Source organism: Telopea speciosissima, chromosome 6, assembly GCF_018873765.1.
Source record: "Telopea speciosissima isolate NSW1024214 ecotype Mountain lineage chromosome 6, Tspe_v1, whole genome shotgun sequence".
NCBI classification, from domain to species: domain Eukaryota; kingdom Viridiplantae; phylum Streptophyta; class Magnoliopsida; order Proteales; family Proteaceae; genus Telopea; species Telopea speciosissima.
In genome coordinates this window covers 44,513,633-44,527,962 of record NC_057921.1, presented here as the reverse complement: position 1 = coordinate 44,527,962, position 14,330 = coordinate 44,513,633, and the positions used below count along the sequence as shown (strand labels likewise).

The 14,330-nt window shown below is 41.5% G+C and overlaps 1 protein-coding gene across 1 annotated transcript; it reads left to right on the top strand.

The window, feature by feature from the left end:
- The first annotated feature begins 3,691 nt into the window (after positions 1–3,691).
- Positions 3,692–4,669, top strand: LOC122665789. Its single transcript, XM_043861925.1, has 2 exons — positions 3,692–4,131; positions 4,228–4,669. Exons 1-2 carry the CDS (start codon positions 3,692–3,694, stop codon positions 4,667–4,669), a joined length of 882 nt encoding a protein of 293 aa, XP_043717860.1.
- The last annotated feature ends 9,661 nt before the right edge of the window (positions 4,670–14,330 follow it).

Sequence of the window (14,330 nt, the reverse complement as noted above, 5' to 3'; positions counted from 1 at the left end):
TCATTTTCCCTTCTTTCTTCCCCCTGCATCCCAAGGAAAAAATAAATAAAAACTTTTAGGAGGGAGAAAGGAGGCTGTATGTAAGCAAGTAGGTCAGTGATTAGTCTAGAAGGTCCATAACTTTATCATCATGGCCAAAGTGCTTCAGTTCCAAAAGCTATGAGTGCTTCAAAACAAGAGAATTGGAGATCATGCTAACTCATGCAACTAGGATTCATATTACTCTTAGAAACCTATGTAAAAAACTTCAACAAGCATATCTTCAAATTCCCCTTATGGAAAACAGAGTCTAATATATTAAAGGATAAGAAAGTTACATCATTTAAGAAAGACGACAAGGTTCACATAAAGATGTCTACCAAAAATGGAAATTGATGAGCTATTGTGGTTCAACTCAAAGCTCTCTCCTTAATGCCTATTCGTTTTGCCCTCATTTGTGGAAAGCATCACCCCCGAAATCTTGTTAATCTCATACAGCAATCCCACATAGAAGAAGAAGAATCATTTTTAATCAAAAGGGTAAAAGAGTCATCTTATATGGACCCAAGATTAGTTTGGGGATTAAAAAAAATATTACTAAGCCACGTCACGACTTTACTTGCTGACGTTAACGGCATGTGTGTATAATAATAATTTATTGTAAACTGTTGGGATACAGGTGTAATTGGGAAAATTTGAGGGGAGGAATGTGTAATCAAGGCAAAGTACAGGGGAGGGGATGTAATTTACCCTAATTAATAAGTAGGAATATCACCACCCTCATAAGTTAGGATTACTTTAAGGTCTGTGCTTAAGTTAGCATTCTCAAATGGATCTTTAAATTTACAACCAAATCTTTGGTAAAATAGTATATGAGAGTCTAAGACAAGTTGTACCAGTCAAAATTGAAATACTAAAAAATAAAGGGTTTGACCTTAGCTCTCATGACCTTGAGTCTTAAGAATTATATAATATATAGGGTTATGATGTGAAGTTGTTCCGGCTTCACCGAATCCTAATTGATAGATCCGGTACTGGACCAATAACTTATCGGTAGATCCGTAACCGAACCAATAAGCTATTGGGTGGGCTGGTTTTGATTCCTAACGGGCCGATTCTGGTCCAAAATTGGCACCCTTACATTTTTATCACATGGAAAACTCTTTTAAAAAACTAACTAGCCAGAGAATGCTATCTAGGCCTCTAGAGCTTGCATGCGCGCTGGCCAATGGGAGTACAGATGCAAACATCGACCTAGGCAGAATTTCCACCTTTCTTTGAGGGTAGGACAGTATTGTGTCTGAGTGCAGGAATCACATTGGCCACACGACCAAGTAGGCATCTTTTTCCCAAAACCAAATTAAAAACAAGGGTAAAGTTAGTACGGATGCCAAACACACCACATATATGGTGTATAATTATGTGTGGGTATGTCATGTGATTCATGTGTGTACATGTGATGTGAGGGTGCTTTTTAGTTCACAATACATTCTTTCCTACAAACAACATATGGTACAACAATCAAAGGGGGTGAAATGACCATCTCACCACATGAAAGGTGGAAATGACTGCCCACCTAAGGCTTTTGCATGCGATCTCATTGGCCTTGCACGCACAGGGATCACGCTTCCTCAATAGGAAACAATTCCCTTAAAATTATAAAGGCAAAGTTTTTATGCACAATGGGTAGTAAATGTAATCACTTGGCATAACTACCCATAAAAAATGACATAAACAGCCCTATACCCCATATTTGACGGAGTCAATCGAAGAGTCTCCCGTGTACAAATAGATTCCTAATTATAAATAATAAGGAAGCTTGTTCTAAGGGTGTCAATTGGTTTGATTTTGATTTTTAGATCCGGTTTCAGTTCGGTTCAAGATACAACATGTGGAAATCGAAACCCAATAAGAATATATGTTTTACCCGCCTAGCCAATGAGAACTTTGTTTGACGATGGTAGGCCCCATTTGATGATGGAACCGCATCGTAGGTAGACAAATGACAGCATACCTCAAGTCATTTATGTGCACAGTAGCAGTCAGTCTTCTTTGTAGAAGCAATGGACTTTACATGTTTCAGTAATGTTTTATGATATGAGAAGGCAGAAGTTTTGATACACGATCGTGCATATACACGGCCTGTATGAAGTACTGTCAGATGGACAAAAATGGTCATCCAAAATGACCATAAAACCCTCACCCCTATTGAATGCATTGATACATGGAATCTACCGTGTACCAATACCTTCCTCAGGAGTTTCCTATGGAGTGAAGCGGAGTTTCCTATGGAAGGTTTTCCCTCTCCTTTAGCCGGAATCTCGGTTCTAACGACTAAATCTCTAGTCTTCATCTCGTTTCTCCTCGGTTTCTCTATTTGAGCCACTACCTGGATCTTTGCTCAACTTGCTTCTCATCAGCCATCACCTAACATCTAGGCCTCTAGGGGATGGCGATTTTATACGGTGGCCAATGAAATGATCATGAAGCTGCATAAGGGTATGGTTCATCTGCGGTGTTCTTTTCCATAACCTATTAGCGGTGAGTTTTTGCTTTCTCTCTAGTTTGTGTATTCATTGTACTACATGTTTTTATCTTCTCTGGTCATTCCAACTGAGATTGTTCTGGTACATGGTCATCAAGCACCTTACTCTTATCACTGTTCATTACTGCAACCCCCTATCGTTGTTTATCGATACTTGCATGCATCATGATATCTATTTAGCTTCTATCTGGTATGATCAAGGCTATGGTTCACTTTGGTACAAGTTGAGTGGGAGCTGGTATCTTCCTGTTGAAGGGCTTTGCTATTTAAAGGGTGTAAGTGGACGACGGACAGTATCCTCTATAGTCCTTATCCTTCCCCTTTGTAGTGTGTATGATTCTGTGACTGAGTTGTGTTTTGTTTGGTTCTTTCTTCCAACAATGCATCCTTTAGCTCAGTCCTCCACTCTCCCTCTGCTAGGTGAAGGTGCTGGTACTAGTCTTCTAGCTGAACACTTAGCCGCGGACTTTGCCTCCAAGCTTGATCTGCCTGATAGACCTCTATTCCTTCGGTGCAAGTTTCAGAATCCAGTATGTTGAATGCTAAAAACAGCCTGCAGTTCTCTCTAGTGGGCTGGATCATGGATAAGGTTCCTCTATCTCTATTGGAGTTGAAGGCTATGTTTAATAGAGCTGGTAGTGCCAAGGCTGTCAGAGTTGAGTGAGCCTTTTGTCGGGGTCTTCATCCTATTTTGCCGCTGAAAAGGCCGCTCCTCATTGAAGATCATGATCCCCTCACACTGCAATTATTCCCAAGTGGGGACGAGGAACCATCGAAGAAGGCTAAAGTTGATTCCAGTTCTGCTATGATTCTTGACATTGAGGCACCGGTGACTGGCCATACTAGGTCACCCAGTGAGAAATGAACTTCATGGGACTCAACTGTCGTGGGCTTGGTCAACCCTCGATAAAGAGAGAAGTTAGATCACTTGTACAAAGATTTGGACCTTTTGCATGCTTTCTTTCTAAAACTAAGAAGTCCAGTAGTCGTTTTCATTCCTTTTGTCGTTCGGTAGGCTATGAGAACTTTGTGTGCAGCCCCGCAGTTAATCAAGCGGGAGGTATCCTGTTGATGTGGTGTAATGCAATTCAGCTGGATGTGATATGGCAGTCCGAATGGTGTATCCATGTGAATTTACATTTTGTGGAAAGTAATGAAAATTGGACTATGTCGTTTGTTTATTTGAATTGTTTGGATGTTGTTAGGACAACTCAATTTGATACTTTGGCCCAGTTTACTGATTTTGTTCAGAATCCATGGCTCTTGGTGGGTGATTGGAACTCTTACTTATCTTTAGAGGATAAACAAGGCCGCAGACCTGTTTCTCAATCACAGACACGTGAGTTGGGCCAGTTGGTTAACACGACCTGTTTATCTGAAATTCCCCTCATAGGTTTTCCTTACACCTGGAACAACAGGCAAATTGGACCTAATAGAATTGAGGCTAAATTGGATCGATTCTTTTCCAATACGGATTGGTTCTCTCTTTATCCTCGAGCGGTTGTTCGATCAGAATTTCTTGCCTCATCAGATCATAGGGCGATTATTCTATATACAGATGATTTTAAACCCTCTAATAAGCGCCCCTTACGCTTTGAGGCTCTGTGGTTGGTTGAACCGGACTTCAACATTGTGGTAGCATCTAATTAGAATTCACCCCAGCACAGGCGATCAGCATCTTTTAAGTGTTGCTCGAAACTCAGGGACCTACAGAGAGCTTTGAAATTTTGGAATAAGAACTGTGTAGGGAATATCTTTAGAAGGATAGAGGAAATTCATGGAATTCTCTCTACACTCTATCAGGTTCCTCCTACTTTGAGGGATGATGCGTGGTTCTTGACTGAAAAACATCATATTGCAACATTGAGAAAATTGAACCATCAGGAGGAGCTGCTGTGGCAACAAAAGTCACGCTCTAATTGGTATGTGCACGGGGACCGCAATACCAAGTTTTTTCACCTCACCACGGTCAAAAGAAGGGCTAGGAATGTGATTAAAGCAATCAATGCAGGTGGGCTTACTCTTACTGAAGAGGTGGACATTGGCAGGGAATTTTTGAGAGTGTACAAGGACATTTTTCTTTCACAGCACCTCCCCAATGCAACTGAGTATTTGGTTCCAATCAGTAACCGTGTCTCCACTTAAGATAATTGGGTACTTACCAGACTGGTTACTACTGAGGAGATATATAAAACAGTGAGATCCATGCCAACAAACAAATCTCCTGGTCTAGATGGATTCTCAGGCATGTTCTATCATAAGTCATGGGATGTTATCGGACAGGACATCACCACTTGTGTCAAGAGTTTTTTTCAAACGGGCTCCTTTTCTCTTCAAATGAATCTCACTTACATATCTTTGATTCCCAAGGTTGAATACCCGACTTCTGTGAACAGACTGCGGCCGGTTCTTCACAAGATTATTTCTTTCAACCAAAAGGTTTTATCAAAGGATGTCATATACAAGATAATGTGCTGATCAGTCACGAACTCCTCCATAAAATCAAGAAGAACAGAAGGGGAAGTAAAGGATTCTTTTCTCTTAAGATCGATATGCAGAAGGCATATGATAGGCTGGAGTGGACTTTCCTCAAGGAAACATTATTGCAATACGGGTTCGATCAAGAATGGGTGAAGAGGGATATGTTTTGTGTGGAGAGCACTCAACTTGGCATATTATTGAACGGTTCTCCTCTTCCTTTCTTCAACCCAGCTAGAGGTATTCGGCAAGGAGACCCGCTATCTTCATATCTCTTTGTGCTTTGTGCAGAAGTCCTCTCCACAAAGCTTGCATTGGTTATGCAGGACAAAAAGATACACGGTATTCAAATCCAGCATGGAGGAGAAAGAATTTCTCATATGGCCTTTGCTGATGATCTCATTTTGTTCGGTGAAGCTTCCATGGCAGAGGCTAGAGCGCTTGATGAGGTGCTGCAAGAGTATTGTAGGTTCTCTGGTCAATCAATCAATATCAGCAAAACTAGAGCACATTTCAGCCCCAACGTGGATTCCAACATCAAAAGATAGCTACGAGATTATTTTCAAATAAGTCCTACCTCGGTTCTTGATACCTATCTGGGAATCCCGTACATTGAGGGGAAGATTACCAAGAACCATTGTTCGAATCTAATCACGCGTGTGTCTGGAAAGCTTCAACTGTGGAAATTTCAATTTCTTTCACTCGCGGGTAAAGCGGTCCTAGTCCAATCTACCCTCTCTGTGATGCCATTATACATGATGTCATGCTTCCAGGTACCTGCTTCGATACACAAGGAACTGGATGGTATAAGCAGGAATTTTTACTGGTCCGCTGGTATTAAAAAATCAGTTCCTACCGTGGCTTGGAGTACTATCTGTGAACCGAAGCGCTTTGGAGGATTGAACATCAAGCGATCGGCTAACATGAACCAGACTCTTTTAGCTAAAAAAGCATGGGAATTGTTCATTTCACCAACCTCTCTGTGGGGGAGACTCATGAAAAGCAAGTACTTCCCGAATTCTAATTTCTTTGCTGCCAGGTGTCCTCCCACTGCATCTTGGGGCTGGAAATCTATATGTTTGGCAAGGGAATTGATCCGCCGTGGTCTCTTCATCAGATTGGGCAACGGACGTTCCATCAATCCTTGGCTGGACTCTTGGATTCCTTGTTTCCCTCCTTCTTCAGTACCATACCCCCTGCAAAGAGAAGCTCCCACATTGGTGCAGGATCTTATTGATGCCCCTTCTAGCACATGGAAATGGGACTTAGTATTCCATTGGTGGCCACCTGATGTCGCATGGATGATTGTGTCTATACTAATCCCTTACTTCCCTATGGAGGACCAGTATATTTGGGCCGCAACATCATCTGGAGCTTTCATAGTTGCTTCGGCTTATAGCATCGCCACCCAAGGTCTTCTCCATCAACCCCAGGGCAAATGGCTCAAAATTTGGCACCTCCCAACTATTCCTAAGATATAACATCTTATATGGAAAACACTCCATAACAAACTCCCCCTTCCAGATATCCTTCTAAGCAGAGGGCAGATTCTCAGTCCTTTCTGCAATCTTTGCCAAACTCAAAGACAGTCAGTAGAGCATTTATTTTTGACATGCCCCCTCATATCTCCCATATGGAATCAAGCTGGACTATAGTATCTTTTTGAGAATCACACCTTAATTGGAGCCTTGTGGTCCATTCTACAGGGCCTTAATACTGCCAACAGAGATAGTACTTTGAAAATGGCTCTTGTATGTAGTATCCTCTGATATGTGTGGGTCGGATATTGGGATTACACCTTCCGACAGGAGCCTTTCAACGCCAATGGCATCCTCCTCAGAGCCATTAATACAGCAGCTAAGGAGGCGATCCAACACTTTCATTGTCGCACTCAACGATCAACCAGGTTAATTGGATTGAGGCAGCTTCATACACCCTTTCTCAAATTTAATATTGATGGAGCCAACAAGGGTAATCCGGGAAATGCAGGCATAGGTGGAGTTTGTCGCAACAGTTTCGCATAGTTTATCTGTGCCTTTTCGGAGGGCATTTGATAAGAAACGAAATAGAATGAAGATGGAGAGACTGGATTAATGGTGTTTTTCCTTGTATTGGTTAGGATGAAGACAGTGACTATTTATAGCTTTACAATTACTATAATTCCCTTCCTCAAATCAAGCCATGACAGTTGGCTGAGATAAAGACAAAACTAAAATAAGAAACTAAATCAACTAAATGGGTAAACTAATCCTAGACAATCACATACAGCTAAAGAGATATGTACAGAGGAGCTAATGGTGTGAATATACAGAACACGTGATTGAAGCAATCAACGAGATTGAAGCAATCAACCTTCAATCACAAATCTCCAATGCACGTCTGGCATTCCTCTAATACCCCCCCTCAAGTGGGAGGGGGTTGAAAAAATGTCAACCCACCCAACTTGCGAATAAGTTCTTTGAAACGTGCATGGCCCAATGGTTTGGTAAATACGTCTGCTAGTTGATTGGTAGTGGAAAGATGAGCTGTGCGAATGAGGCCCCGTTGAATCTTCTCACGAATAAAGTGACAGTCCAACTCAATGTGCTTGGTTCGTTCGTGGAAGACGGGGTTGGCCGCAATATACAAAGCTGCTTGATTATCACAGTAAAGTGGCACTGGTGGATGGTGGGGAATTCTTAAGTCAATTAGGAGATAAAGCAGCCATTGTATTTCTGCAGAAGCATGCGCCATGGCACGATACTCTGATTCTGCCGAAGAGCGAGAAACTGTGCTTTGTTTCTTAGAACGCCAGGAGATGGGACTATCACCAAGGAGGATGCAATATCCTGTAGTAGAACGGCGAGTGAACGGGCAACTGGCCCAGTCAGAATCTGCATATGCTCGAAGTTGTAGAGAACTTTGGGCGGACAAAAAAATCCCGTGACCAGGGGTTGTTTTGAGGTAACGTAATATACGCAGCGCAGCATCAAGATGAGGACGACGTGGAGCGTGCATGAATTGGCTTAGAACCTGAACAGAATAGCTGATGTCCGGCCGTGTAAAATTGAGATATATAAGGCGGCCAATGAGACGCCGATATGTGGAAGGATTGGGTAATAATTCGCCATCATCCGGATTTAATTTCAGGTGTTGCTCCATGGGGGTGTGAGCCGGTCGACAAGCTGTCATCCCCATATCGGCCAAGATGTCCAATGTATATTTTCTTTGACAGAGAAAAATGCCCCGATCCGTCTTTGCAACTTCAACTCCAAGGAAGTATCGAAGGTCCCCCAAATCTTTGATTTGAAATTGACGATGCAAATGTTGCTTCAAAGATGTAATTTCTGTAATGTCATCCCCGGTTATCAATAGATCATCGACGTACACAAGGACAAACGAGGAGCCGGAGGGACCTGTTTTTCTAAAGAGAGAGTGATCAACAGTGGATGAGATGTACCCAGCCTCACTCAATGCCATAGATAGCTTGGCATACCAGTTCCTACTGGCTTGTTTCAATCCGTAGAGAGATTTTTGAAGACGGCAAACTCGACCATCCCCTTGTTTGCAGTATCCTGGTGGAAGGGTCATGTAAACTTCCTCATGAAGGTCCCCATGCAAAAAAGCATTATTGACATCAAGTTGATGAAGTGACCAGGATTTAATGGCAGCAATAGCTAAGAGGCAACGAACTGTAGTTAGTTTAGCCACTGGTGCGAATGTCTCATGATAATCCAAACCCTCAGTCTGGGTGAACCCTTTCGCAACCAAACGAGCTTTATAACGCTCAACTGTTCCATCTGATTTGAATTTCACCTTGTAAACCCATTTACAGCCAATGGGCTTTTTATTCAGTGGCAATGTAGTGACAGTCCATGTGCCATTCCGTTCGAGAGCAGCCACTTCCGCGGCCATTGCATCTCTCCAGCGTGGATCTTGGACAGCTTGTGCAAAAGTGGTAGGCTCATTATGAGAATCAACAGAACTAAGAAAAGCAGAGAGAGAAGGAGATACCTGGTGATATGATAAATAGTTGGAGATGGGATGAACAGTCCCTGCATCGAGGTCAGATGTAGACGAGGAACCTGTGTGGACAATATTACATTGATAGTCCTGAAGATAACCAGGAGGGCGACGAGTGCGTGGTGGTAAACAGGGAGAGTTGTCAACAGGTTGAATTGCATGTGGTGTCGTGGTGGCATGGGGTGAAGGGGGAATAGATGGGGATGGGTTGGTGAGAGTATCAGTGGGCGGTGATGGTAGGGCAGGTGAGGGTGGGTCACCCGAGGGAGGTGGAACAGCCATTGGAGACGGTGAGGTGGCATCAAGAAGGTCAAATGGTGTGCCAAAATGATCAGCAATTGGAACAGGTAACACAGGTGGAGAGGTGGGCGGTGAGCCATGCACAGTGATGGGAGATACATCATGAAATGGAAAGACAGTTTCGTGAAATATAACATCACGAGAAGTATACACAGAGTTGGTTGCTAGGTCATAAATACGATACCCCTTTTGTCCAAATGGATAACCCACAAAAATTCCTGGTTTAGAACGAGGATCAAACTTATGACGATTGGGGGAGTGGTTGTGAGCAAACACTAGACAGCCAAAAACCCGTAAATGTGCGTATGATGGTTTAGTATGAAGGAGCATCTCATGAGGTGTTTTCCCAGAAATTGTAGGGGTTGGAAGTTTGTTTATGAGATAAGCAGCAGTGAGAACACATTCCCCCCAAAATTTGAGGGGTAGGTGACTCTGAAAGCGAAGGGCACGGGCAACCTCAAGTAGATGTCGGTGTTTACGTTCAACCACCCCATTTTGTTGTGGGGTCCCAACACAACTAGTTTGATGGACGATGCCAAGACTCTGAAAGGTAGTCTGGAGATCCTTGTCCAAAAATTCAGTACCATTGTCACTACGTATGATTTTTACTCTAGAGTTGTATTGTGTGTTGACAAGGGCAAGGAAGGCAGTCAAAAGATTTTTGGTGTCAGATTTGAATTTCATTAAGTATAGCCAAGTGCAACGAGTGTAATCATCAACTATGGTTAAAAAATAATGAGATCCAGATAAACTAGGAATGGTAAACTTGCCCCAAATATCACAATGTATCAGTTCAAAAGGAGAGGTGGTATGAGTAGAACTAATGGGAAAGGGAGACCGTGTGTGTTTGGCCAACGGACAAATATTACACACATCAGAATTGGAAATAACAATGGAAGGATCAGATTGCGCAACTTGTTGTAAGCGTGAAGATGACAGGTGACCAAGCCTCCAGTGCCAAATATCAAAAGGAGATGATTGGACTGAAGAAAGGCTGGTGGGTCGATCAAGGTAATAAAGCCCATCACGAACATGTCCCAGTCCAATCGTGTTCCTCGTTGACAGGTCCTGAAAAACACAAGAGTCAGGGAAAAAGGTCACTGAACAATTTAAAGATTTTGTAACTTTGGAAATGGACATCAAATTAAATTTGAAAGATGGGACGTGTAGCACATTATTAAGGTAAAAATCAGATGTAAAATGCTGTGATCCAATATGGGTAATGGGCACTTGTGAACCATCGGGTAATTGAACAGTAAGGGAATTAGAAACAGTTGTAATGGAATTAAGTGAATCTGAGTGGGAACAAATATGTTCATTTGCACCAGAGTCTATGACCCATTCATTGTTTGAAGTGACAATAGAGGATAATGCTGTACCTGCTAGTTGAACAGAGGGTTGAGAATTGCTACCTTGCTGTAGAATGGCAAGAATTTGGGCATATTGAGATGCCGTAAGAGGAGAGTTACCATGACCCATTGTTGTTTGGTTTGGAGTATCTGCAGATCCAATAGCCTGGAAGCCCTTAGGCTGTGTAGAACTGATATTGCCTCTCTTTGGTGGATACCCATGTAGTTTATAACATGTGGTGATAGTGTGACCGTCTCTATCACAATGGTCACAGTGGGCTGTCCCAGTCCCTTTCTTTGGATATCCATGTATCTTGTAGCAGGTTTGGATGGTGTGGCCATCCATATTACAGTGTTCACAGTGAGGACGATTCTTTTGTCCACGTTGAGTGGATGATGATGGAGCATTTCTATGTGAGAGAAGAGCAGAAACTTCTGGCTTTTCAAAATGACCAGCAGTGATTTCTCTTTGCTTTTCCTCTTGCAAGGCTAAAGAATATATCTTCGTAACAGCCGGAAGAGGATCCTGTAGAAGGAGCTGACTTCTTAATGGAGCAAAAGAGTCATGAAGACCCTGAAGAAACTTCATGCTTTGATCTTGCTGTAGAAAAGCAAGCAAGCTCTTTGATGCACCACAACTACATTCTGGCAAGGATACATATGAGGACAATTCGTCCCAGAGTGTCTTCAACTTTGTGAAATAGGTTGAGACCGAAAGCTTGTCTTGCTTCAAGTCAGCTATGGCTTGTTTGATTTGATAGATTTTGGTGGTGTTGGGTTGAGAGAAACGGTTCTGTAGATCAAGCCAAATGACTGAAGCAGATTCAGCGTAGATGACGCTAGTAGCGAGATCAGGAGTGATGGAATGCAGCAGCCATGACGTGATCATGTCGTTGACTCGGATCCACTGACCATAATCAGCGGATGTAAGCGAAGGTGTTGGGATCGATCCATCGACGAACCCCAACTTGTTCTTGGCTCTTAAAGCCATCTTCATAGCACGAACCCAAGTGCCATAGTTGTCTCCATTCAAAGGTGGAGAGACAAGGATAGCAGTAGGGCTGTCGGAATGGTGAAGAGAATAAGGATTTTTGAAAGGGTCATTTTGCTGAGAAACTATCTGATCTGAAGAGACTGTAGAGCCCTCCATGAATTAAATAAAATGGTTCAGGCCCTCTGCTTTGATACCATGATAAGAAACGAAATAGAATGAAGATGGAGAGACTGGATTAATGGTGTTTTTCCTTGTATTGGTTAGGATGAAGACAGTGACTATTTATAGCTTTACAATTACTATAATTCCCTTCCTCAAATCAAGCCATGACACTTGGCTGAGATAAAGACAAAACTAAAATAAGAACTAAATCAACTAAATGGGTAAACTAATCCTAGACAATCACATACAGCTAAAGAGATATGTACAGAGGAGCTAATGGTGTGAATATACAGAACACGTGATTGAAGCAATCAACGAGATTGAAGCAATCAACCTTCAATCACAAATCTGCAATGCACGTCTGGCATTCCTCTAATAGCATTGGATGGAATTCTGCACTGGCGGCCGAAGCTTTAGCGGCTAGGAGACCGATGTTTTGGCACTCCATCTCGAGTTGAAACACGTTATTATTGAAAGTGACAATCTCCTTCTCATCAATTTTCTTAATGGGCATACCAGGGAGGTACCTTGGAGGATCTCAGCTATAAACTCAGACTGTCATTCACTTTTTTCTTTCTTTGATGTTATTCAGTTTGTCCATGTGTTTCGTGAGGCCAACGGCGTAGCTGATCTGCTTGCCTCTACGGCTGCGGGTTCCCAGCACTCCATGCGTTGGCTCTCAACCCCTCCCCCTTTTATCTCCCCTTTGTTGTTCGTTGATGCTTCGGGAACTTTGTTCTCCTGTTAATGAAGTGTTCTTATCAAAAAAAAAAAAAAAAAAAAACCAATACCTTCCCCATATGAGAATTTTGTATGCATTTGGTTGATGCCAAATGTTTCACTTATGTTTTAAAAGAATGATATTATGTGTTTTACCTATCTAGCATGCTTGTGCTTTGTTGCTATCTCATTGGGCTTTATTACTCACTCCACCAATTGTCTTAAAGATCAGTAAACGAAGGATTGGTAGAAGATTATGTGGATTTTAGAAGACAAATCTTATATATACCGTTTGAAGTTTTATTTTATTCCATCTCAGTAGATGGTTTTGAGACACATGCAATAGACTTGTTTAGCTTTTATTTGTAGCCACCATACATACTTTGGACATTTAATGGACTTAGTTTACCGGAAAAAAAAAGACATTTAATGGACTATGGACTTTATTTTGGATTTCCGGCCCCCATTTATGAAAGTCTTCTATCGTGTTTGTCCATATGGGAAATTATGGATTTTATTTTTATGAAATTTGTGAGATAGTGGTTTAAGGTATGACATTACTGATCTTAGCCCTTATGGGTTTGGGTCGTGACACACTCTCTCCTCTTTATATAAAACGATCTCGTATGAAACCATTCCATTGCACATCATTGGTGTGCTTCTTTAAGTATTTTAACTTGTACTTAAGCGTATTTTCATAATGTAACTATATTGGTGAGGACATGACACATAGGTCAAGCTAATGTATGTAAGACACGCATGATATTAGATAAGAGGATTATGATTTTGGAATGGGTCAAAAATGAGTTTGCATAAAATATAAGAAAAAAAAAATTGTTATACTCATTCCAAATATGTTTTTAGTCCAAAAAATATGTCATGAAATGCTCCTAAATAAGGATTATCGATCAAACACATTCTCATTATTCAGAAACGAAACGTTTCCTTACAGCATAATTCTTAAGTGTGTTCAGTTGGTACTCAAATTTTGTTATTATGAATATATGGGGTGGGGGGGGTCAATTCTTTACGTGTATGTTCATCTGAACGTATGCTTCATGTGCCAATGCTTGTCCATTTTGTTTTCATAAATATCCCTCTTCACCCTCAAATGACAGTAAGTGGAATAGGTGTTGGCACCTAAAGTGTATGTGCAAGGGATCTCAATTCAAATAGATGGCCCATGTGTGAAATTGAATTGTCATATGATAGAAAAAAAGTTCTAGAGATAGAAAATTTCAACCGAGAATAAAAAAGGGATGTCATAAAATTGATGATTGATGTAGGCCCACGTACGTAGAGAGGAATCTCTAGGTGAATGCATTTGCCACGTTGCAAATCCAACGAATGGAATGACAAGCTGAACCCCCTAGATGCACCCCCCACATGCAGGAGATGGATACATGGTCTCTATTGTCCAAGTAAAAAAACAATTAAGACCCCATTTGTTTCGGCATAAAATTTTACCTGAAAAATTCTATGTAGAAAAACCAAATGGCATGCCTTGGAGATTTGGTAGAACTAAAACAAGAAAGTTACAAATTAATAGACCCCATCACCATGAATTGATGCATGAAAAGTAAACATCAAGGATTTGAAATTGTTGTAAATGAATTGCAGCTTCCCTATAAAGAATTTTAAAACTTTTTGTTTTTTTGTTTTTGTATTACCGTAGAGATGATATTGAAGATCAAAGTAGTTTGGATGCATCCTTTCAACTTTGGCGATTACAGCAGTGAGACATATGAATGTAAAATTTAATTAATTTTTTCATTTAGGGAGAAAGAACGTTAACTGATGC

Coding starts and splice junctions, on each gene's coding strand:
- LOC122665789 (XM_043861925.1), top strand. CDS start 3,692: ATGTCGTTTGTTTATTTGAATTGTTTGGATGTTGTTAGGACAACTCAA. Junction 4,132..4,227: donor TTACGCTTTGAGGCTCTGTG/GTTGGTTGAACC, acceptor CTCGAAACTCAG/GGACCTACAGAGAGCTTTGA.